Genomic DNA, 27073 nt, shown 5'->3' on the forward strand with positions numbered 1-27073 from the left:
GAAAGTCACAAAAGTGCACCCATGGTATGTCGTACCCCTATAAAATATTTGTGAATTGTATTTTAGCATGGGTAAATACGCATGTGTAGATTTGCTCATGTGAAAATCTATTGAGCATTTGCAAGTTCATTTTCCCTCCACCCACTTTCTTCCCAACCCTGGAAGAAGTTCTAATTCTGCCATTGTCAGGAGTAAATGTCCAACCTTTCTTATTATGGGAAAATATTAGAGAGAAGCTGGTGAAAATCTTTAAAACATGCAGGTTAGTAGGTTTGCAGACTCAAAGGCATTCCAGCCCTGGAACTATTGCTTACTCCTTCCTCCAGTCCCAGTATGCAGATCTGCAGAAAGGTGGCAAAATAAGGAAATTGCTACAGTAGGGATTGAAACTGCAAGTATTCAAGCCCTACTATGGTAGTAGCCCTGGCATAATCTGAGAGGTTATTATCAGAGCTCTTACATAATGAGATTGCTGCCATAATTTGGCGCCACACTACATGGCACCAAAGGGACAAGTAGATCATTTTACTGGACAAGTAGATTTGAGAAGCAACGTGTCCCCTGGACAAGTAGATATTTTAATAAATTCCACACCCCTGGGGTTGGCTGCACGGTCTGGCTGCAGGCCAGGTCTTGCGGGCAGCCTCCACTGCGCATGGGCGAAGGCCATGCACGGTGTAGGATTCAGTGCTTATGAGGGATTGGCCTCAGGGTCTGGCTGCAAGCCAGGCCCAGTAGCCATCCACTTCAGCCATGTGCATCCATGGTTGGACTAATGTATAGTAATGAAAATTACTATATGGTAAAAAAATAATAGAAATTCTCTGGAAAAAAAACAAAGGTTACAGGGACGTTCTAGTTAGGCTCACATTTTAAACGTACCAAACCATACAAAATTCATCAGTTATAGTTGGTTATCTCAAGGAACTATAACTCACGCCCTCGCCATGCACTGCTAGTTACCCCACAAATTACGGCACTCATGACATATCAAGGATGTTAAATAATATCAATGTAATATTTGTAGTATAAATAAATAAAAATGTTTGAGATAACTAACTACAGGTTAATTCTATGGCTTTGTGCATTTAAAATGTGAGCCTAACTATAACGTCCCTGTCCCCTTTGTTTTTTTTTGTTTTTTTTTTAAAGTGTGTGTATATGTGTGTGTATGTATGTGTGTATATATATATATACATATTTTTCTTTTTTGGTGAGGTGTCCCTTAGGGTGGCAAAACATATGCTGCAGCCCTTAGGGATCTTCCCTGGTCACAGGGCCCTTGGTACCACTGGTACCTTTTACAAGGGACTTATCTGTGTGCCAGGGGTGTGCCAGTTGTGGAAACGATGGTGCATTTTAGGTGAAAAAACACTGGTGCTGGGGCCTGGTTAGCAGGGTCCCAGCACACTTCTCAGTCAAGTCAGTATCAGGCAAAAAGTGGGGGGTAACTGCAACAGGGAGCCATTTATTTATTTGTATATATATAATACAAATCCTTACTTTGAAAACTGTAGCTGCCATCGTGGAACCGAAGGCCAGATCCTAAAGTAGGTTGAGCCAACTGGATCTTTTGAGGTTTCTTAATGACGTTTTATTTTTTTTAAAGTCCCAACGCTGAATGGTACTTACTGGTTTTTCGGATTTGCAGATATCTCTGAGTAGGACAAAGCTAAAATCCAATGTGATGCTGTGGATCCACTGGTTGGGTATATTTTGTGATGGTTACTGCTGAATATCTGGAGGAAAAGTTTAAAAGTGTCCAGGTTTTCTTCTGGTGCAAATACAACCAAAGGGGGAGTACACCCCTAAGGGTATCTGGGAAGGCACTTAGAGATTCTTGGGGTGCCAGGCAGTGCCCAACAGTAAACACTAGTCCCAGTCCAATTGCCACAGTGCCACTGGGATTCTTAACAGGAAAGTTGTTGTGTGTGTGTGTGTGTTTTTTTTTTTTTATGTGTGGAACCACACAGAGGATCAACCTTATGATCCTTTGAGACCTTTCTGTTCTTGGATTTCAAGTGGAAGGGGTTCCAACCTCTAAGTCCTTCTCTAAGATCACACTTTCCAAAAACAGCAGATTTAGTCAGCCTAGAATTCTTTTACAAGTCCAGCAGTGTTCTGAGGAAGGCTGTGCGAAAGTCCAGCTTCGTAGTGTTAACCAGCCTGTGCTTGAGGGAGAGGGGCAGCCTAAGACACTCATACTGCCATTTTGACCAATGGATTAAATGTTCCCAGGACCTGGCCAGCCTACTTTGTCGGTAGTTCCTGTTTGCCTTACTGCAAAAAGGCCAGAAATGCACTGTCAACGAACTCTCAATAACCGTAGTCTTCAGCTATACTTGAGAGCTGTGTACTGTGGAAATTACTAGTGTCCTCCCACATCTGGCACAAAAATACAGATCGAAGTAGGCCCTGGAACCACAACGTGTAATGTGACCAGTTATTAAGAAAAAATAGTCTCCTTCAGTAACTTTGCAGGTGATACACAAAGTGTGATCTGGGCACTTTTTTTTTTAAATATCCCTTTCAAAGGTGCAGTGGTTTTACATATGTCTCAGGCCTGTCATGTAGGATTTGACAGTGTTATGCCAACAAGAGGGCCTGCAGCCCCCACCTTGAATATTCTGCTGAGCTCAGATATATCATCCCTGCCCATCCAGGTTGACCAGGCAGTCAAAGTTATCTATTGTAGGTCTCCTGCAAGGAATTTCACACCTCATTACAAGCAGGGCAACAGCTGCAGATTAACTATTTGGCAAAAAATCCAGCTTTTCCAATTAATTGGACTTTTAAAAACTCTGGAAAAGTTATTGAGCTTTTTCTGTAGCTGCTTCCTACTGGATAATACAGAAATTGTGACTTAATCTACCTTGCCAGTATTTCTTATTTAGAACAGCTGAACTCAATACAGTGAAACTAGCTTTTGTTTTATTTACTCTAGGTACATCTTAACATTAATTTAGGCATAAACCATTTCTAGAAACTATACACCATGGACACCATATGGGCAATAAGGCATTTTACAGGTGACTTTACACAATTTTCAAAACAAGTGTACTGTGATTTCAGCTGCTGTCTGGTAAGTTTTGGTGTGATTGGTCAAGCGGGGGCTGAGAAAAAGAGGGGAGGTACCAAAAAACATTTTCCCAGTGCAGTTTCTGGCCGCCAGTCAGGGCTTGCCAGCAATCCCCCGCTGCGCACTTCCAAAGGCCATGTACAGCATGGGGTTAGGCGCATGTGGGGGGGGCGGAGAGGCTTGCAGCCAAACTCCCGCTGCGCACTGTCAGTTGGATTAACATATAGTACTTAAAACATTACTATAAAAAAAACAAATTCACTGAAAAAACAGAGGTTACAGGGGTTTTGTAGTTTGGTTCGGATTTTACACACACAAAACCATAGAAATTCAGCAGTTATAGTTGTCTCAAGTAACTTACTTGTGCCCTAAGGTTACTATAGTTCTTGCCCTCGCCATGCTCTATTACCCCACATATTACATTACTCATGACATCTACAACATCATGATAATAGCACTGCAACATTTGGTGTAAAATTGATGCAAAAACTGCATGGTGGGGGGTTGAGTTAGTTACCTTAGGGCACACATTATAGTTACTTGGTTTAACTATAACTGCTGACCATCTATTTTTTTTTGGGGGGGGGGGGGTGAGAGAGAATGTTGCCAAATTACAAATACATATCTTAAACCAAATGTAAATTTTGGGATACCATAGAATCTAATGATGGGTTTGTTTAAGATATTGCATGAAAACAATTTTATTGTAATTTTTTAAGTAAAATTTGCTAGAATGTTTGGGGAAAATGTTGCATGTTACCAAAAAACGTACTTTTTCAACTCACTCTGGTAGTAACTGAGAGGAAGCCCAGAATTTTGAGTCCCCCCCCCCCCCCCCCCCCCCCCCTTTAAGCAGATATGGGAAAAGATACGCTGCTTCAAAGCACTAGGGAGTATTAAAGATGTAATAATTAAAAAAGAATATAAAAGACACTCTTATAGAATGTTGTCCTATACCCAACATTCTTAGTGAGAATGGGGACCTGTGCCTTTAACTCCTGGAGTGCTGTCATTCATTGTTTGGTCTATAGCTCGCAACCAGGTTTGGAAGGTGTTACTGGTAGGTGGTGGTGAAATGGGAAACATTTTTGATGGCATGTCCATAAGCCAAGCAGCTGAGCTGAGCGTTCCTAAAAGTCAGACTCTTTAGAGCCTATATTGCCAATGTATTGCATTTCTTTGTGATTATTAAGGTTGTTTGTCAATGCAGGGGCCAGATCAGTGTCTCTTGAGGGTGTACCTGGCTGCCTCTACCATCACAAGTCATGGCATGTGATTACTCAGTTCTTGATGGATCATGCACAGGCTTGCCTCAATGGAGTTGTGAGGGCTCCAATTTGAGCCTTTTCCACAAATCAAAGTGTTCCTCGCACAAAGCAGCTTCTGCTCTACATTACAGATCCTCATATGATTTCATGCCTTTCAGTCTGGACTCCTGAACAACACTCCTTCCACTAAAGATTGTACTACATCTAGCAGCCCATTTGCTCACATCACCCAAACCAGAAACAACTGCCCTTGCTCCTCCTTTTGAGCTCCTACCAACTTCAAAGGCTTTTCTGTTATTTTTCAAGTCTGTTCTTCCATTTATACAAGGTTACCTATCGAATAAACTTGATTTCCTGAAGTAGCTATTTAACTTGTAGCTCCACAATGGCAATATCTGTAAGCTATCCTTCTCTTCATATGTTCCCAAGCCATTAAAAGTTCTCTTCCTGCCCCTTTGTCTCTTGCTCTAGGAAAATATCCCAAGATTCTTCACCATCTTCCTCTCACCTATGAACAGATTTGTTTTCCTCCACAAGCGTCACTGTTGTCCCACATGCTTCTGTAATCCAGCATGTGAGATATATGTTCCTACTTTTATGTACAGCACTTGTCGGCCCTTTTAAAGTTAAGTGTGTCCTGTATAATTGAAGATCTAATAAAATATTTAAAAGGTTAGAGATCTATTCAAGACAGGATTCCAGGTCAGATGTGTTATTCACAATCAAGCGCCTTATATAAGGCAAAAAGTAGTTAGCTAATTCTGAATTGGCACAAGTAAAATAACCATAATTTGTAAGAGCACTAACATAAGGTCACAGGCCAATATTATTGCAGATATAAAGCAAATAAACAGACTAGCATAGAGCCAGCTCAGTTCAAAGGTAGGAAAAGCACGAAGTATAAATCACGTGCCAGACTAGTGCAGTCTATCTTCTAAGAAAGCCCAGAAAGCACTGGCACACATCTTTTACAGGGTTTTAGGCAGAAAGGTCACACATGGAGTTGTTTCTAATGGCTGACAGGGATGGACTAGTAATGTTACATGACACAGACCAATCAATATTCTATGACATATTATACATTGAGTAACATACAAATAGTTGTCTCCTCCTTCTGCAGCTTAATGAACGAGGTGTGCATAGGAAATAGAGAAAATAACATGACATCTATGTAATACATAAATGGAATAGACACGTCAAGTTATTGTGTGGTCCCTAGAAAAAGCTTGACCATAAAAACTTGAAAGTTGCAAATACAGCAATATTCTGAGGTTCTCTTCTTCAAGAGAAACACATTTTAATACAGTTTATCAATACTAAGTCCATAGGCTTCCATTTTGCTGTTTTTCTGATATGGAAAGCACGTGAAAAAGGCTTGTGCACATTTCTTCCTGCAAATATGAATAGGTTTCCGGCAAGTGTCCTGAAGCAGAGTTATGATAACTAAACCATGTATAAATTAAGGATTATTTCCTGTTTAGTAACTATGCGCCTACATAGATTTCCATAATCAAATGAGTCCTGTTTTACTAGGGTCCCCCTCAAGAACACAGGCCACCACTTTGTATAGCTATTTATTGCATCATTTTCCATTTGTGAAAAGTGGGCAAGGTAGTATTTCAGCATATTGTTAAAACATTGCTTTTTATCCTCCAACATCCATCTGTAAATTCAACAGATCTCTTCACTCTGACTACTGTGGTTAACTGCAGTGGGTACACATGTTTTACAGCCAAAGTAAATTCTTGGATGTTGTCATTATTATCATAATTATTCTTATAATTATTATTATTATTAAAATTATTATAATATAATTATTATAATAATAATTATTATTATAAGTATTATTATAATTATAATTATATTAGTATAAGTATTATAATAATAATAATTATTATTATATTATTAGAAGTATTATAATAATTATTATAGTTATTATTATAATAATAATTATAGTTATTATAATAATAATAATAATTGTTATTGTTATAGTTATAGTTATTATTGTTATTATAATAATTGTTATAGTTATAATTTATTTGGTACATGTTGTAAGAAAGATCTGTTAGCTTGATGTGTGTGTCGGGTGGTGGTCTCCGGACACCAGTTACCACCGTATAGTTCTCGGTTAATCAGGCACGTCTAGGATTCCATCAATGGTGCAACAGCTACGAAAAAAAGGACATTTGAAACGCCTATCTGAACAGTGTCGCAGGTGAATGAAGTATGTATACATAAGGGAAATCAAGGTCTCACTATAAAGATGCTCCTAATACTTTTTCACATGTGTAAATGATCGAAGTAATCCACAGGGTCGGTTGTTGTCAACAGTAATTTCAACAGGGCAACGTGAGATGAATCGTTAGTTTCCGTCAATGCCCATGTCCTCTGCCCCAAGGGAGGAAGGAGGCCAGGTGGTAGCCCACAGGATCTGCGAACCTGGTGAGGTGAAAAAGGAGGATGCGAAACAAAGAATGCAACCGGGGTACAAACAATGGCCAGGTCAAGAACTAAAACGCCTAGGTGCGTTATCTTTTCAGGATGGAAGGGCAGTCACCAATAATGATTTGGACCGTACCATTTTAATTGTCAACCTATTTTATCATGTAGTGACACAACATGAAATATATTGAGCAAAGGTCTAAGTTTCTGTCCATTGAATCATTGTGAAATGTATGGCACAGATAAATATAGACCTGTTCTAATTCATGAGATAACTAAAACTAAATACATTTTTTTAAACCGGATGAATATTCTCACCCCACCATAAATCTATCACAATGAATATACTTTTTGGGACATACAGGACATCCTGACATGGTTATCCCTTGATATCAGTGAGGGGAATGATACGAACCAACATCAAAAAATTACAGGATCTTAATATCGCACAAGATGTCACTTTGGAGGTTGGACTCCAGCCTAAATCTACATTCATTCTGGTTTTGCCGGCATATAGTGTCATGGATATAATTGGTAAACTAGTGACGAAATATTTCTATGACTTGGAAAAGGGAGCAGGAACGTGACTCGATTATCCCACAAAACATAACAGCAGAGGAGAGAGAAGCCCTTAAAAATCTTAGTTCTAATAAGTCAGTTCTCTTAAAAGAGGTCGACCGTGGTGGCAACTTAGTTATTATGAACTAACATGACTATGTTGATGAAATTAACAGATAGCTGGTGGATACTGCAGCCTATATGAAACTCAAAGGGGGCCCCCATTAATCTGATTACAACTCGTCTGAGGGACTTGTTACACAAGTGGCGGAATCCTATCTGATCAGGGATCTTGAATGTATATATGTGCATATATATGTATATATGTATGTATTCAATTCCAATCCCACAGCGCCATGCATTTATACATTACCGAAAATTCATAAAAACCAGGCTTAGCCACAGGGAAGACCAATCATATCAGGGATCAGATCACCGACTGAAAAACTGTTGGAATACATAGATGGATTCGTACTGCTGTTTGTAAAGAATCTTCTATCTTTTTTTACAAGACACTAAGGACGTTTAAAATAAATTGGAGGGTGTACAGTGATCTTCCGAAATTACATGGGTCACATTAAATGTGAGCTCATTGTACGTATCCATACCCAAGAGTAGGGGCTTTGGAGGCAGTCCAACATTTCTTCTCTATCAAATCGACTTTCTATACTCAAAATACTGACATGTTGAGTGACATGATTAATGTCCATTACAAGTTCAATATCTTCACACATGAGGGCAATGGTACTGACAAGCCCAGGAAGTAGCTATGGGCTTCTTTTACTTTATTTTTTAAGTTGAGACCTGTATGGCATGATGGTCCCCAACACTTGGCAGAACATATTTTCTTTTGAGAGAGAATGTCGCACCCATCATCCAGGAAGCAGTCCAGTGATGTCCGCTCAGGAAAGCTCATGTTGTTCCGTCAGGACCTACTCTCTGCACCCTCAATCTGGTCCCCTACAGCTACGGATATATCCTGTAGTTTGGAGACCTGCTGTTTGAGCTGAAGTATCTCCGATTGTAGGGTAGTTATATCTGCCTCCACTGTCTCCACCTTATCGGCTATTTTCTGGAGATCTGCTCACAGGAGATTTACCTCAATCGATACCCCTGCGATCTGTCACTCAAGGGTAGCTTGAACCCTGAATGGGCTCCAACAGAACGGCCTGTGAAAGCTCCCCCTGCTGCACCGGAGAACTCTCTGGTGTGCATGAGGGCCTCTGAGAGGCAGGTTTTTGGTTGTCCTGTTTAGATGTCGTCAATTGGGTGATGGTGTTCACCTGCTACTGCCTCTGAAGCCTGTCTCTCCCCAGGATTATAGAAGAGCAGGTTTGTACCTGAAGTCAATTCCATTGAACCCAATATTATTGGTGGATCTCCTGAGGGCAACTGCGCCAATGAATGTAAAAAAAAATGTCTTGTGGAATCCTGCACTTTGGGGCAGCATCAAGCACTGTATAGACCTTGAATAAAGCTGTGGGGGCTCCCTCATCATAGATCAAAAGTGTCAGTGGAGTACAGCCAGCACCATATCTCTGGGTCCCCCTGCACCTGGCACCCAGAGTAAACACCCACCAGGCCATAGGTGTGACCAAGGTACGAGGTACGGGTCAAGTCCTAGAGGGGATGGCAAAATGGTGAGACTCAGGCGTATTGTGGGGGGGTAGGGGAGGAGGCAGGGGCCCCCTTGAGCCCTGGGCTGCAATCCCTGGAACTGGGAAGCCCACTACCGGTGCGTTCCCCTATGAGACTGGCTGCCCGGTGGAGCGTCCAATTCTCCCAGCCACCTGTGGGAGGTGTCCAAATAGGCTCATTTGGACCTTGGGGCAGAGGCCCCAATTGCTGTATCGTAGATGAGGACGGAGTGGTCCACTGTACCAACCCTGTGAAGGAAGTGCCCCAGCAGCCCCCCTTGTCACCCAGGTTGACGCCATGGCATGCCAGGCCCCAATTGTGCTGGCCCCCATAGTTTTGCACTTGTCACCCCCCAGCTGCTGCCGTACCTGTAGTTAAGGGGCAGGGGAAATGCAGTGAGGGGAGGCGGTGTAGCCAGCAGGCTCCAGACTGGAGCCCTTGGGCACTTCTTCCCGCCAAGTGCAATCTGGTATCTTAACTGTGTTCATCATGAGAAGTGGTGAGGACTTGGATAATTGTGAGTACAGATTATCCAAACTAGGTCAAAACATGGAGTGGTTCTTCAGCCCATCCCTGGTCATTCATCACAGTGGCAAATGGTATAATAAAGGAACACCAGCTGCCCAAGAGTCAAGATTGTCACCTAAATCACAGCCATTACAGTACTGTACAAGCTGGGGAAAAATTCTGGTAGTGGGTGTGCTACTGACCAAAGGTGCTGTTTCAATTGCTAAATTTCCTGTCATATTTCTGGAATGGGGAAGTAAATAGAGGTGCATCACATTCGACTGATGGGTAAGATAAACAACCTCTGCAAGAAAGTCCCTAGGTTTGCCACTGGACAAGCCCTTCAGGCGAGGAGCTGAAAGAACATGGGGCAGTGAATCTGGTTTGATATCTATGGGTAGGTAGAGCAATGGATCTAAGGTCTCCCTTAAATCTCTGACCAGAATCGCAATCTCTGCGGATGCTGCCTCTGCCACCTCACTTTCCATCATAGGGAGCCCAGCCAGTAATGACTGAATTGTTGGTACTAAAGTGGCCCTTGAGCTGGCATCCGATGTGGCCCAACCATCACCTCGACTTGACATTCACCTCCCTGTTATTCACTTGCTGGCATCCCCAGCCCCATTTTAGCTTCTTTGGCCCTGCTTGTTGGGTATCGGATTGGAGTAGAAATGTTTTGTTAACGGAGTGCCTGGCCATCACTGGAAAGGCCAGTAAGGCAGCAGCCCTTACAGTATATGGATGCATGTGTGGCGCCACAAGTATAATAAAAGCGGCACTGCATGGCTCAAAGGGATGTTTTAATTGCACATCAACTGTCTGTGCCTCTGTGAAAGTCTCGCCTAACTGCTCTCCAAATGCACCTCTTGTGACCTTATATTACTCGCCTGCATTTCATTTTGAAATCTCTTTTCTAGGAGAAAGCTGCACATAAAGTAGTAGTACTATTGTAGGTCTTTGAATAGTTGACTTGTGGAATCTAAACTGAGACACTTGTTGATCATCAGGTTGACTTTGTACCAAATTCTCCAGAAACAGCACCATTTCACCCCTGCACCTTCTGAAATAACACTGCTGAAAGTCTCATGAAATGCACTGTTGAACAACTAATTCTCTGCTAAGCTATTTGTTTTCATACGGTTTAACCAATAAGGTCTCAAAGATGTATTCAATCACACTCAAAGGGCCATAAGATGCATCTACTCAATATTGGTTCCCATGGCTGTCTGCCTCCACTCTCGCATAGGGTTCTGGGAGATTGATGCTTCTCTTTGGGGAAGAAAAAAAAAATATTTTAGGGCCTGTTTATGTGAAAAATATGAAATTGTTTCATGGTGCTGAGGTAAGTCGACCGTGCGACCACTCTGGACCCAGAATATTGCACCAAAGGCATGGACCAGCTGTCTGGAAAAATTGACATTGAGTCAGCGGGTTCTTCAGCAGATTCCAGTGAAGGTGTTGTTGCATAGGGTAGAACTTGTTCTAACTGTATTCCTGCTTTGTCCTATAACAGCTAGACTAGGAACTCCCCTCCGCCCACTGTTACCATTAAACACACCTATCAATATGTCCGACCCTTGATGCAGTGCATAAGGCTCTAAGCTATAGTTTCTGAATTTTGTTGCATGTGCAGGACACCCTTTGGGACATTTCGAATTGATGACTGGAACGTGGCCTTGTGCATCAAATGTTTTATGTAATAAATTACCTGCGAATCTCAGAGGTTAACCTTTTAGCTGATCTCTTAATCGGCTACAGCGTTCTTTATGGACCTTCTGTTTCCTACTCATGCCGTATTTTAGGTTTTAGATCAATTGCTCTATAGGCAGTCTTTCTTGTTTTTCAATGTGAATATTTTAATTTCCAGTACCTAAAGTTTTTTTTATATTTTTTTTTATATTTTTTTTTATACAGTATCTTGTGCCTCTTCACGCCAGGTGACTTGGTTTGGGCTAAGATGACAGGTCACCCCTGGTGGCCATGTCTTGTATACAACCACCCTACTGAAGCAATCCATCTCCGAGGAAAAGGAAAGTTGCTTAAGGTGCATATGCAGTTTTTTGATGACCCACCAATGAGAGGCTGGGTGGGAGTGAAGAACGTTAAGGCATATACAGGTAAGATGATCTACGTTTGGGGCTATGGGCTGTTGATTTTGTTGTTCATGTAGTGCGGCTTTTACTTGAACACATCCATGTCCATTGAGGCTCAGAAGTGGATCAGAGCTCTTGACCCAGCCTCTGCTCCCCGATGCTGCGAAAAACAGCAGTGTGATGGATGGAATACTTGAATTAATCTCAACCACTGACAATCGCTCAGGCCCCATCCCAGTCCATTGTTTTTTTGCCCACTATGCCACCTCAGTTTAAAATCCAACCATATGCAAATCAGTCTTGACACTGCTCATCATGGGAGCAATTCAGCTCAAACTACAAGACCAGGTCTTCCCTGAACTGGATCACAAGCAACTTAGGACTGGTTTTGCTCCTAGGTAGGGCTCTTCAGTTGGGGATAGCTTGGTTCTAGTGAGCCCGGGACCCATGTCTTGGCACACTTAGGGTGCACTATGAGAAATCAACAAGGTGATGGATAGAATTCTTGAATAAATCTCCGCTGCTGGCAATAGCTCAGGCTGCCTCACAATCCATTCATCGCCTCAGATCTTGGGCAGATCATGCAGCCCACTCGCACATTTTCTCTCTTAAACACATGCATTTTATATATCCTTTTCATTTCATCTGATTGAAAGAGTAGAACTACTGACATCTTCATAGTTGGCTAATCATAGTTTCCACCTTCTAAGAATGCTGTTTGGAGAGGACCATATGGATTTATTCATGATTGAAACGTGTCCTGCCAATTATAGGTTATGACCATATATGTGAGTGGATTGTACAACAGTTTTAATAACTTCATTGTATGGTGCTTGCTACCGTACATCTGCCTTTTTAGCGTTGCTTATAATTAGTTTCCCAACATTGTGGAGGGATGAAAGCCTCTTTTTCCCCATACAAGAATCAGTATTTGTCAAAGAAATATGAAGGCCACAAGGGACTTCTGTGATCTTGCTTAGTGCTATCTTATGCACCGGTGAATTAGCAAGGTGTGACCGCAGTACCCAAATTCGGGTGGGTTATTTATTGGGCAAGGCAACTAGAAAACTAAAGAAAATCAAAATTATTAAATATTCACAGCAACACTGCAAAGGTTAAAAAAAAAAAAAGCAGTCCATATGAAGTGGTTAGTCTATTACATACACGGGTGAACGCGTGTAGAGTAACTTATGAATAGTCCAAGTGTTAATACATAATTAGAATGGCTTGTCATGTCCTTTGTCAAAGTATTCATGTTGCAGTCTGTGTTCTAAAGTCCGAGTACTCCAAGGATCTAAAGCTCTATTTCAGATCGACAAACCACAGATTGATTTTTATTGCGTTCTGGCATCATCACCATGTGGATACTTAACCACATTTTCTAACTTTCTTGCTAGCCTGCCAAATACTTAACGTAAATCTGTGATTCAAGTGAGAAACAAACCTAAACTTTGAATCATCACATGCATTCGCATAAATTGACGTATAGACCTTATGTATATGCACTCAAAGCAAGTGTGATTTCCCCCAACCCCCACCATATGTTCCCTAGTCCTGCTTGTGAGAACAGTATGTGGGCTATATTTTGGTTTATCACGTGAAATCCTTGTTCAATTCTTTCTTTAAAATACTTTGGAAAGTAGTGTGGCATGGAGAAGCATTGCATTATGTTTTTCTATCAAAATGAGTATTCTTGCAATCTGTTTTCTCGTGAGCTATAACTTTCTCCTCATTGACTTTTAGGCCAAAGCTAAAAGTGTTTTGTTCTTTCTTGTGAACTGAAATGACCAAAGCCTTGATACGGGCTAGTGGTATAATGTGTCTAAGAAATTTGACCAAGAGTTTTTAGTGCCTTAATATTTGTCTGTGTAGGCAGTTTCTGCTTTGACATGTTAACATGATGGCTTTTTGGGATAGCAAGTTTGTCACATAATAACACACTTAAGTGAGTGAGTCGTGACTGTGGAGAAAGTGAGTCTTATTTAAAAAAAAAAACTATATATTTTTTTTCTGTGCATTTTGTTGCTAGCTTTTAATGTCTGTTGCCAAAGATAATACATGTTTGTGCTGATGGTAAAGGCAAAGTGGTCTGATAGCTCTCTATTGGTCATTTTTGCACTTGAGAGGGTGCAGCAAATTGTTCTGACAGGGGTGGTGCAGTTGAAACAAACAGATGTTAAGCTTCTGTCAAGATGTAAATTGTTTGGGCTAGTCGAGGGGACTTAATATCTCTCATGTTTTGTAGGTTCCGGTAATAAGGATGCACAGAAAGGGGGCGCGTTCTACAGCGGAAAGCCAGAAATTGAGAAGGCGATGAAATTAGCTGATGATGCCATGGGTCTAGCTAAGAACAAACGCCTGGAGCTGGCTGTATGTACTGAACCTTCAGACACAGAGGAGGAGGAGGAAGAAGAAGAAGAAGAAGAGGAGGAGGAGGAGGAGGATATTGAGGTGATCTCTTTAGCAGGATGTGTACTGTGTGTGCTTGTGTGTTGACTCTTGTAGCTTCATTTTAGTACCTGCTGCAAGCAGGGGTGTGTAGCAAGATTCACATTTATTTCCAAACTATATAACACACCTGTGTCAATGAGATGTATCTTGCATCTTGTCTCTTTTAAGCAAGTACTAGTTATAAGCAACATCCTCATTGGTATGGAGTAGAATGCAAGAGGTCCTCTAATGAACTTAAATTCCGTCTAGAAACTGCTGTTATTGTAGGGAACTTCAACATGCAGCTAGCTGGCAAGCAATAATATCCTGTTTGTGGTCTGAATGTTTAGCCAGAATTCTTCAGACTGCTCTGTACATTTTTTGACAACAGAAGACCCAGATGGGCAGTACCTGAATATTTCATTTTCTACAGAAACTAAAACTGTACTTATTAATGTCTGTAATTAGGATAATAGACTATCGAGATTCCAATCTCACAAGAGTTAGAGATTCCTTAGTCATACTAAGGCAAACCATGTTTTGGGCCTGGTAAAGGGCGTTTTCAATGTTTCATTTGAACCTCTACTTTTGTTCATGATTATCCAAGAGAAAGATGATGACTTTCAGAATATTTTGAAAGTAGATACAACTGGATCCAACCTAACCAATGCCAGGACTCTACGGATGGCTGCTAAGCCATAGTCTTCAAGCATGTAATAGTTCCTTAAATGGCATTCCCTCTCCAGTCTATAAGAAGGGCCATTAGTTGAGTCACATTGACTATACTCTGGTACATTTGTCTGAGCGTTGTCATGTCAATTATATGCTGGCCTTCAAAGAAATGGAAGTGACCTCAAGCCTCTTCATATGACACACAAGGGTGAGGTGTGTTTTTTTTTTTTTTTTTTGGGACTGATGACAGGTTGTCTTGTGACACCGGTATTTGTTTGGCATATAATTGAAAAGGAATTAAATGGGGAAACTGCTCTTAAATCTAACATGCTACCTATATTTATAAAGCCAAGAATCCCTGTTGGGATGCCGCTGTTTTAAAGATGAAGTTTCAGTGGGTGGCGTAGTATTTTACCAAGACTTTAGGTTGTGATAGGATGCTCTGGTTTGAAAAGTCCTCAATATCTTGACGGATTGTATACTAGCAAAGCATCAACTGTTAATTGTGATATGCTAAAAAAAAAAAAGAGATGCTATAATAGAACCATGTAAATCCTACAATCCCATCTTACAATATAGAAAAGAGCAGTAGCAATGGTCAGAATACTTAATTCTTCTTTGTCAAAGGACTCAAGCCTTTTTAATATATATCATGAACCAAGATTGTTTATCTGCAGTAAATGCCCCCCCCTCAAAAAACACACAAGTCCAATGGTTAGGACTCAATATTTTACTCTAGCATATAGTAATATTTACAGGGTAGAAGGTGAATTGTGTAACTTTTGCAGCAGCTTTCCCTTTATGTGTTAGTTTGATAAAACATGAATTCACTTATCTAGTTGTGCCATTCATGATGCTCTAATGAGCCTTAAATTGGGTAAAGCACCAGCGGCCAGATGTATCCAAGAGTTTACACATTCTGTGTCTATCAGAATGTGCTTGTACATTTGGCCCCACTTTTTGAAAGGATCCACATGATTTATTTACATCTGAACCACTGATCCTGGGTCCTTTTCTTAGTTATCTCAAATGTGACCCCGCCCCCTTATTCCTCACACACAGTTGTGTATGTAAATTAAGTATTCAAAAACAGAAGTCCTAATGACTGAATGAACTATAAATAGATTAACCTGATAGATGTTTCTCATATTGTCAAAGGTAAATGAATTGATAGAAAATGTCTATACCATCTCAAGATGGCGTCAAAGAGAATGCTAGTAATATTGAATTTTATGGTTAAGCTAGTGCCATTCAAATATTCAATGTTGCCACCAAAGCCCCCATATGTGGTCTGCGTTGAGTTAAAATCGCCATTCAGTCTGGTACTGTGTTTTTTATAATGGGACATTTTTGCCCTAAAAATCTGTTGGATGTAATTATCTGCTTACATACACATCTATAGTAGGCCTCAAATTTTGAGAACACTTTCTCAGAATTCTGTTATAATCAATGTTGATGGTTTTCAGTCCTCCCATATCTTTCTCTTGCTCTAGAGAATGTTAAATTATAAATGTTTTGAATTTGATTATTTGGGGATTAGGCTGGCTTCTAATTGTTCATAGTTGAACAAGTGGAGAAAAGCACTGTCCCATTAAAACAAAGGGCAGCACCACATTAGGATTTGCCCAGACGTTGGAATTACTTTTCCCCATTATGATTGAAGTACATAGAACTGAAGCACACTCTGTTGTTCGGACCTTTGGTGTTCTTCTAGTTTGGCAAATTGAAAATTTTTCTCTTTATTGAAGTTACCACACTGTACCCCCAGTGGTCCCTTTATTCGAGGAGCTGGAGATCAAGCACATTAATGAGATTACAGAGCTGAGACTGCTTCTATATCGCGTTCTCTTCTGAACAAACACCTCAGATTCTTAATTAAGAACTTAACCATTAAATGATGTACAACATAACTTTACAACTTGCACTTCTCATTTCTCATCTCAACCGTAATCCATTAACTCTTCCTTTTTTTTCTTGGTTGAAAAAAATCTTATTGTGACTTTAATCAGTTTACCAATTTAAGGAAGGTTCCCCGGAGCGGCCCTGCTGAGGCATTTCTAAATTTTTAAATTCTATCCTGGTTTCAAAAAGGTATCCTGACATTCTTGAATGACCTTCATGTAAACTTTGTATCAAATTCAGAATGGCCATTTTGCCAGTAATCACCTTTACCTCTAAGTGGGTCTCGAGCTTAGTGACCTTAAAACGGTGCCCCTATTTTGGCAAAGTTGATGAAACAGATGTTCAGTTTTTTGCTCTCTTGCTGTCTAAATCAAGAATGTCAATCAAAGTGGTTAGATCCCTTATTAGGAGTATGGGCATAAAGCATTATCAACCCACCGAATGAAGTCTGGTACATCAGATTTTAGTCTTTGTTGTTTCCCACGTCCTCTTTTTGGTGTAGAACGCCAAGTCTAATTATCTGTCAAGTGTAACATGAAGCTTCTCTGTAAAACTTTGCCCAGTACTTTTACTGGACAGGTTGTTTAATAGGTTACTAGCACTCTGCACTTTATGACCTATATCTAGTTTGTGGATTTCAGTTGGTGGTTCCATGTACAGTTAACCAGGGTGGGGGAAAGCGTTGAACCTTGGGAAAAGCCAAGCGTGGCTGGCATCTGGTTAGATCGGGCATGCTTGATGAGGATCTTTGAGATCTGTATTTCAAGGACAGGAGAACCATTTTTCAGATGCAACCCCAAAGTTACCACACCAGCAGCTCAGGGCCGGTCAGGTGCAGAGTTCAAAGTGGTGCCCAAAACACATAGGCTTCAATGGAGAAGGGGGTGCCCCGGTTCCAGTCTGCCAGCAGGTAGGTACCCGCGTCTTCAGAGGGCAGACCAGGGGGGTTTTGTAGGGCACCGGGGGGGACACAAGTTAGCACAGAAAGTACACCCTCAGCAGCACGGGGCGGCCGGGTGCAGTGTGCAAACACACGTCAGGTTTCCAATGAAAATCAATGGGAGACCAAGGGGTCTCTTCAGCAATGCAGGCAAGGGGGGGGGGGGTGCTCCTCTGGGTAGCCACCACCTGGGCAAGGGAGAGGGCCTCCTGGCGGTCACTCCTGCACTGGAGTTCCGATCTTTCAGGTCCTGGGGGCTGCGGGTGAAGAGTCTTTACCAGGTGTCGGGATCTGGGAGTCAGGCAGTCGTGGTCAGGGGGCTCAGGGGGGGCAACTCTGGTTACTCACAGTCTCGGAGTCGCCGGGGAGTCCTCCCTGAAGTGTTGTTTCTCCACAAGTCGAGCCGGGGGCGTCTGGTGCAGAGTAGCAAGTCTCACGCTTCCGGCGGGAAACGCAGTTGTCTTGAAGTTGCTTCTTTGGAAACAAAGTTGCAGTCTTGGATGAACAGAGCTGTTGTCCTCTGGACTTTCTTGGTCCTTCTAGAGCAGGGCAGTCCTCTGAGGATTCAGAGGTCGCTGGTCCTGGGGAAAGCGTCGCTGGAGCAGTGTCTTTTAGAAGTGGGGAGACAGGCCGGTAGAGCTGGGGCCAAAGCAGTTGGTGTCTCCGTCTTCTCTGCAGGGTTTTTCAGCTCAGCAGTCCTCTTCTTAGGTTGCAGGAATCTGAGTTCCTAGGTTCAGGGGAGCCCCTAAATACAGAATTTAGGGGTGTGTTTAGGTCTGGGAGGGCAGTAGACAATGGCTACTAGCCCTGAGGGTGGCTACACCCTCTTTGTGTCTCCTCCCAAGGGGAGGGGGTCACATTCCTATCCCTATTGGGGGAATCCTCCATCTGCAAGATGGAGGATTTCTAAAAGTCAGTCACCTCAGCTCAGGTTGCCTTAGGGGCTGTCCTGACTGGTCAGTGACTCCTCCTTGTTTTTTCTCATTATCTCCTCCGGCCTTGTCGCCAAAAGTGGGGCCGTGGCCGGAGGGGGCGGGCAACTCCACTAGCTGGAATGCCCAGCGGGGCTGTAACAAAGGGGCTGAGCCTTTGAGGCTCACCGCCAGATGTTACAGCTCCTGCAAGGGGGAGGTGATAAGCATCTCCACCCAGTACAGGCTTTGTTACTAGCCACAGAGTGACAAAGGCACTCTCCCCATGTGGCCAGCAACATGCCTCGAGTGTGGCAGGCTGCTAAAACCAGTCAGCCTACGCGGGTAGTTGGTTAAGGTTTCAGGGGGCACCTCTAAGGTGCCCTCTGGGGTGTATTTTACAATAAAATGTACACTGGCATCAGTGTGCATTTATTGTGCTGAGAAGTTTGATACCAAACTTCCCAGTTTTCAGTGTAGCCATTATGGTGCTGTGGAGTTCGTGCATGGCAGACTCCCAGACCATATACTCTTATGGCTACCCTGCACTTACAATGTCTAAGGTTTTGCTTAGACACTGTAGGGGCACAGTGCTCATGCACTGGTGCCCTCACCTATGGAATAGTGCACCCTGCCTTAGGGCTGTAAGGCCTGCTAGAGGGGTGACTTATCTATACTGCATAGGCAGTGTGAGGTTGGCATGGCACCCTGAGGGGAGTGCCATGTCGACTTACTCGTTTTGTCCTCACCAGCACACACAAGCTGGCAAGCAGTGTGTCTGTGCTGAGTGAGGGTTCCCCAGGGTGGCATAAGATATGCTGCAGCCCTTAGAGACCTTCCCTGGCATCAGGGCCCTTGGTACCAGGGGTACCAGTTACAAGGGACTTACCTGGATGCCAGGGTGTGCCAATTGTGTAAACAAAAGTACAGGTTAGGGAAAGAACACTGGTGCTGGGGCCTGGTTAGCAGGCCTCAGCACACTTTCAAATCAAAACTTAGCATCAGCAAAGGCAAAAAGTCAGGGGGTAACCATGCCAAGGAGGCATTTCCTTACAATGAGGTTTTATCTAACCAAGTTTCAGTGATAATTAGGAGGTCTAGGTCCAGGTGGAGTATAAGGTATGCTATGTTGGCAACGTGTTTCACTGCTGATGGGCAGTTGAGTAGCGAACCTTTTTAGGTACGTTTTGGTGACATTGGTAGAAACGTGTGATAGGGATTAGTCTGTTTGTTTTATTAATGGATCTGGGTCTTGGATGGGGTTCTTTTGGTGGATGGGTATTAATTGTTTGAATGTTTTTCTGTGAACATAATATAGTCAGTTGGAGTGGGGTTGTAAGAGGTGAGAAAGGAGAGGATATTGTTGTTCGGTGGTGTCTAACTAACCAGCCAGGTGGGTGGAATGGTCTAGATTCAGTTTACTTTTCCATCTGGGTTGAAGAGCCTAAGTGTTGCAGGGCTAATAGCAAGAGGGTGTTTGGGCATGGGTATGTTAAGGTACTGGTGGTGAATCAGTTGTTCGACCAATTATGTTCCAGGTTAGAGGTTATGTACAGTAGATTAAGGATGTCCGTCCTCTTTAGCAGTAGATCAGATTTTATTGCATCAAGCATACAATAGGGCTGGGAGTTACTGTTGGGGCTAAAGTTATTATTGAGTGGATTTGGTTGGGGGGGGGCAGGTAATTGTTGTTTTGAGGGTGAGGGGAGCGGTCCTTGGTCTGAGGCAGTGGATACTAGAGTTGGGAGTGTCCCGAGGTATGGTGATGGGTGTTTGGTCAGAGTTCGTACTATGCAGTGGAGCATGGAGGTAAAATGGAGGGTGGTCATAGAGACAAGAGGTATTGAGATAGTGCTATCACCAGACAGGAGCCCAATTGCTATCATAAAGGGAGCTCGTCAAATCAGAGGAGATGGGTGAAAGGTAGTTAGTGGGAGCCACTATCGATGTTGGAGTGTTAGATATCTGATTCACTTCACTTTCGTCTTGGGTAGGATAGTTGAGTGATGGCTTGGAGCATGGTCAGCACTTTCATATGAGGAGGTAGTATTTGGATATGAAGATATTCCAAGGGTGGAAGAGTAGGTGTCAACCATGTGAGAGTAGTGGGATGAGGTGGAGGAGGGATTGGATCGGGTGTTATCAATAGGATGGGATTCTGTGGGAAGTTGGAATGAGAGGGGTGGGGTTTATGTCACTGTCAGTCATAACCTTGAAGTTGGGGAAGAGGTTGGCAAACGTTCCAAGTTGCGATTAGAAGACTGAATGAACACTGTGCCATTGTTAGGTAGAGATAGTGGCTTCTGCATTGTACACAGGGTAGGGTGCAATAAGTTTATAGCAGTGAGGTATCTTTCTTGGTGGAGGTAGTCTGGAGTATGGAGGATATTACTTTTCTCCACTGAGCACAAAAATTGGTGAAGAAAAGGTCATTAAGTATTGATCTCTTATTGATGGAAAAAGTGAGGGTCTATTGTAAGTGTTTCTTTATTCAGTTTGAGAATTTTATGTTTGAAGAATTTTGTAGCATTTTTGGTTACTTTTGCAGGATAAATGATAACAAATGAGTTGTGTGCTGCGTGGAGTGGGCGTAAGGAGTTCACCTTGTTGATATGGGATGGTTCCAAGTTGAGCCATAAGTAACGAGGAGCAGATGAGAGGGAAAGTAGAATAAATGAATGCAAAAAAAAGCGTCCACATACCTAAAATGAACTGTATCACAATTGCTAACTGATAGTGAATCCAAACAAATTGGTGCAGTTGGCAGGAAACCTTTTTCATAGGGCAAGTGTGGCTATGTGTTAATTAAATACAACAATGAGACTTTCCCTGGGCTGCCCAAAGACATGTGGACTACCTTTGCAAAAATGGTCCATGGTGGACAAAATGCAGATGGACAGATTATATGGTCTGGCCGGTACACCACAGACTTGTTTTGGTCGTACAGCAGCCAACAGGATCATTATCAGACTGTGACTGGCTGTGCTGTGCAGAATCTCCTTGGGTGTCAAGTCTTGATTGGTGGCTAGGCCTTTGTTGGGGACCAGTAGTCTTGGGATTAAAGGACCATGTGGCTGTGAAATGGGCATCTAGGTCTGGTAGGGGGCCCTAATACTGCATTGTTTTCTTTTTTGTGGATACTTCTCCTCACATTACCTCCTTTTAAACTTATAATCAAGTAGACCCGACAATTATCCTTTCCAAGCAAACGTTGATGTTCGTGAATGGTGCCATTGGGCTTCAACTTGAGACAGAACTGGCAAATGGGCTATTGCTTTTGTTACTTTCAGGTCCCCAACAACAATGGAGGTTTGAGACTGATCTTGGAGGTCAGAATGCTGAACTTATTCCTTTAGATGAAGAAATCGAGATTATTGCCGTTGTGCAAGTTTTATGGATTTGGACCACGAGGATTGACTGAAAGTGCATGAACCTGCAGGGCTTATACTTTCATGTGTCAGTCCTGTGGTCTCACAGGAAGTAGCTCCACCTTGTGGTGAGGTTTGACAACTCTCCGTTCATGGTCCTACCCTTGAGCCTACATCAGCCCCACATCTTTACAAAAGTCATGTTTGTAAGTGTACCTCATCTTCGCAGGTCCGATATACATGTATTACTGTACTTTGGCTGTTGGAGGGGAACTCGCCTCATCTTGTCTCAGACCACCCTCAGAAAATGTTACTATCCCAGATGGAGTTTTACATTGGTGAGTCAGGGTCTCATCTTCAACTTTAATAGATAGTTTCCTGTAGAGGGGTCATCTTGGACACAGTTGTCTTGAAGTTCTTTCTGCTTCTGCAGTACGTTTCAGATATTCAGACTGTGATTCCAATGTTTTGGGCCAAAGCTAGTGTTCACCTCTCATGGTTCTGAGACACCAAGGTTTAACATTCTGCGTCCTAGTGATGCCCATGCTCTAATCCAAATATATGCCCTAAAATGCATCCTGTGCCTAAAATGTGAACAGGGAGTTGCTGTGTAGTTTTTACCTTCTAGAGCAGCAGGTGTTCTGAGGCTAGTACCTGTTGGAAGAAACCCCCTGTGGTGTCTTAGATTAGATGTTTGACTTTGGTTTAGGAGGTTGCGATGAAGTACTGTTCTAGTCCATAGATTACAAACTACAGTTATCAGTAATTAGATTATCACACCTCTCTAAAAGAATAATAATGAGAGCCCTATAACTGGGCGCGAACATGACAAACGTTCTAACGTAATCTCTCAGCCTTCTCATCTGCTTAAAGTATCATCTGTGGCTCATAAATATCTCACATCCGTTCTCGACAAAATATTCTCTTGTGCTGAGTTTGTTACATGCAGTTTTCAGAGTTCATCAGTTCTACTGTGAATTCTTTTGCATTGCTTCTCTGGTCTGCAGTGTACAAGTGAGCCCTGTCGGTGGCCCATCTATGCAGTAACTCTCAGGTACTGCCAACCTTCAAGAGAAACACCAAATGGAGGATGATTCTTCATGTATTCATTGTTGCAAGTAGGGAGACATTGTGGATGCAGTATTGAAACCTGTGAGGAGAACATAGCCTCTATAAGTGATTCATTAGTCTGTTGAATTCATTAAACTCTTGTGAAGATATAATTGACCCCATGAGATGTGTAGTCACAGTAAACTTAAATGTAGGCATAAACTAGGACTAACTAAGCTTGCTAATTGTTGATTCCACTTGGAATCTGCTTGTATATTAGGCCGCTGGGTGTACTGATTTGTCGCCAGCACAAGTTAAAAACCAGCTTGTGTGCCGGCGTTTGGTGTCATCCTTAGTAACTTTAGCACAAGTGGCAGAATCCCACGAGCACCAAAGCTGCAGATACTGACATTTGCAAGAGGAATGTGATTGCCAGTGGCTTTAACTGCTCAACGCTGCAGCAGAGGTGGAAAAGCTAGGAAATGTGTAGTAGCGTACTATTGGCTGTTTAGGGGACTGGACTAGCGTCCTCCTGCATCAAAGTGTTCAATTTTGCTTTGAAACTTTGTCATTGATGACGGGTACAGTAAATCATCATCAGGACGAAGTGGTAATTGTTACTTAACCAAGTTCATTGTAATCTTGCTTCTAAATGTTCAACTCACCTGCTGATGTTGTGTATGCTAGTGTTCTTACAAATACATTTTCTGTTTTCTTTGACAGATGGATGATGTTTCAGGGAACGACAGTGAGACAAATAGGAGTCCTGAGGAGATGAAAACGAATGGGCGACTAGCTCGCCAAGGCAAAAATGCAGGAAAACCTAAAAGAAGACGGATAGCTCATCTGTCAGACAGCGATGAAGGCTCTGATGACGAGTTCAAACCGACTGAGAAGGATGTCAGCAGTGATGAAGTCAGCAGTGAAGGTGAGAGTTCAGATTCAGAATCCGAACCCGAATCTGACCTGAATGAAGAAAGCCCAATCAAAGTCCCACTAAAACGGAAAAGAGGAACATCAAACACTAGTGTCCCAAAAAGTAATCTGCAGAGTGACCCACCTGAAACACCAAAGCAAACAGCCAATGTTTCCATAGAAACGAAATCTAAATTGTCCTCTTTCTCTGCCCCAGAAGCCTTTGAATCCCTGTCAAATCTGGGAAGCGGGGGAGGGAGTGGAACTACCGTATGGGACCATGAAAGGATTGTATGGCTTCAAGATGGCAATAGGAGAGATGCAAAAAGACGACGGCAGGATGATCCAGATTATGATCCATGCACTCTTTATGTGCCTGAAGACTTCCTTAATAAGTGCACGCCGGGCATGCGAAAGTGGTGGCAGTTGAAGTCACAAAACTTTGATTGTGTTCTCTTCTACAAAGTTGGGAAATTCTATGAACTCTATCACATGGATGCTGTGATAGCAGTAAATGAGTTGGGACTGACGTTCATGAAAGGCACTTGGGCTCATTCAGGTTTTCCAGAAATTGCATTTGGACGATTTTCTGACGTTCTTGTACAGAAAGGGTATAAGGCTGCAAGGATTGAGCAGACTGAGACACCAGAAATGATGGAAACTCGATGCAAATCTATGTCACAAGTCAGCAAGTTTGACAAGGTTGTGCGCAGAGAATTGTGCAGAATTATTACAAAAGGAACCCAAACCTACAGCATATTGGATGGCGACCCTTCAGAAAGTCACAGCAAGTACCTGCTATGTATAAAGGAAAAGGCTGATGAGTCTTCAGGCCAGTTTCGTGTGTATGGTGTTGCTTTTGTTGACACTTCAGTAGGAAAGTTTCACATCGGTCAGTTTGAGGATGACCGCCATTGCTCAAGGTTCCGCACCTTGGTAGCGCATTATGCTCCAATACAGATCTTGTTTGAAAAGGGGAATCTCTCTGTAGATACTAGGAAAATACTTAAAGGCTCCCTTTCTTCTTCGATTCAAGAAGCCCTTGTCCCTAGCTCTCAGTTTTGGGATGCATCTAAAACATTAAAGGTTCTCATTGAAGAGGGATACTTTGAAAGTTGCAAAAATGGAGATGCTTGTGGTGCACTTCCATCTGCTATAAAATGCATGACATCTGAAAATGACTCTCTTGGCCTTACACCTCGGGAAAACAGGGAGCTGGCCCTCTCAGCACTTGGTGCTTGCATCTTCTATCTCCAAAAGTGCCTCATAGACCAGGAGCTTATATCCATGGCAAACTTTGAGGAATACACCCCTGTTGATGTTCATATAACAAATGCCAAAGAGACTGCCAATTATTTTACCAGATCTAATCAGCGAATGGTTCTGGATGGTGTAACTCTGACAAACTTGGAAATTCTGCAAAATGGAACTAATGGGTCAACAGAAGGGACTTTACTTGAAACCCTTGACACCTGCCACACTCCATTTGGTAAACGTCTACTGAAACAGTGGCTCTGCTCTCCTCTTTGTAACCCCTCCTCTATCAATGATCGTTTGAATGCCATTGAAGATCTCTTGGCAGTACCTGACAAGGTGTCCGAAATTGGCGAACTCTTGAAAAAACTTCCAGATCTTGAAAGGCTTCTCAGCAAAATCCATGGTATTGGATCCCCTCTGAAGAGTCAGAATCACCCAGACAGCAGGGCGGTCTTATACGAAGAGATCACTTACAGTAAAAAAAAGATTGCAGATTTTTTGTCTGCACTGGAAGGATTCAAAGTTATGCACAAAGTCATTGGAATTATGGAGGATCGGGTTAATGACCTGACATCTAAAATTCTTAAGCAAGTTCTTACTTTGAAAACTGAAAATTCTGATGGTATCTTTCCTGATTTGTCTTCAGAGCTGAAAAGGTGGGACACCTCTTTTGATCATGAGAAAGCTCGTAAGACTGGCGTCATCACCCCAAAAGCTGGTTTTGACCCAGATTTTGACCAAGCTCTGCAAGACATTAAGGGCACTGAGCAACGTCTGCAGGAGTACTTGGATAAGCAGCGCACAAGACTAGGATGCAAGTCCATTGTGTACTGGGGTACAGGGAAAAATCGCTATCAATTAGAAGTTCCTGAGAGTGTTACTGAACGCAATTTGCCACAAGAGTATGAGTTAAAGTCGACCAAAAAGGGCTTTAAACGCTACTGGACGAAAGCAATCGAGAAATTGTTTGCGACTCTGGCCAGTGCTGAAGAGCGTAGAGACGCAGCATTAAAGGATTGCATGAGGAGACTTTTCTACAACTTTGATAAAAACTACAAAAACTGGCAAACTGCAGTGGACTGCTTTGCAGTGCTTGGTAAGTTACTACATAACTTTGGTGAAGTAATAACATCACATGCTTTCTTGGAATACATTTTACACAATGATTGCACAGGCACCTAAAGGTGTAGTTGTCACACTAAGATGCTCAGACAAAGTTGCTAAAGCAAGTGCATTGTTGCCCTTAAGACAACTATACATTCTTAAGTCCAAGGGGACACACAGTCTTTATGTCAATGGTGCTTGCTAAGAATCAGAGGATAGACTCTGGTAGTAGCTGTGGTATGACTCCAGATGTCTTCGGAAAATAAAACCTAGGTCATTACAGGGTGTACCCTTTTTTTTTTTTTTTTTTTTTTTTTTCTTCAACTGTTAGGTTTGTATTATGTCCGTTCGGAATAAAAAATATTACATTCATCAGAACAAGTTAATGTTTCATTGTTGTAATTCTTAAAATGTAGGTCACTGAAAGTCAGTCAGTCATTCAGGGATTCAGTGTTGTGCTTTTAGAATGTGATAACCTGTACATCGAGTGCAGTTTTGGAAAGCAGGCACCTATCAGTGGAATTAACAATTTCCCCCATAAATATCTCAATGACAGGCTAAAATGTTCTGAAGAACAAAATGAAAACCAAGCAGTGAGTTAAATTTAAACCAGTAATCTAATGCTGTGCTCGTCTTTTGATTCTGGTTTGAGTTACTGACCGTTAAACGTCTTCGTGGTATGAAGCCCTTGCCACCAACTACACACATCTGTTATTGCAAAAAAAATGAAAGCCACAAGCAGTTCTGTGATAATATATAGACAATAGGCCATAGGCATTTGTACGTTTAGTGTCAGAGTTCAGAATGCTTGCGCTATCTTTGTGTTTGAGCGAGGTTATTATATTCCATATAAAGACTGTTCCTCCTTCCCATAGCTACTTTATGTCCATGTGCCATTGTTGATGCTTTCGGACAGTCCTGATTTTAAAGCTAATAAGT

The 27073-nt window shown here is 42.3% G+C and overlaps 1 protein-coding gene across 1 annotated transcript in view; it reads left to right on the forward strand.

The window, feature by feature from the left end:
• Positions 1 to 27073, forward strand: part of MSH6 (mutS homolog 6) — a 162680-nt gene that overhangs the window by 16186 nt on the left and 119421 nt on the right. Inside the window, exons 2-4 of the mRNA XM_069234038.1 lie at positions 11407 to 11609; positions 13831 to 14036; positions 23582 to 26126. Coding sequence (XP_069090139.1) covers positions 11407 to 11609; positions 13831 to 14036; positions 23582 to 26126 — 2954 coding nt within the window. The remainder of the gene's footprint in view (positions 1 to 11406; positions 11610 to 13830; positions 14037 to 23581; positions 26127 to 27073) is intronic.

The sequence above is a fragment of the Pleurodeles waltl genome, chromosome 5 (assembly GCF_031143425.1).
Source record: "Pleurodeles waltl isolate 20211129_DDA chromosome 5, aPleWal1.hap1.20221129, whole genome shotgun sequence".
Classification (NCBI taxonomy): domain Eukaryota; kingdom Metazoa; phylum Chordata; class Amphibia; order Caudata; family Salamandridae; genus Pleurodeles; species Pleurodeles waltl.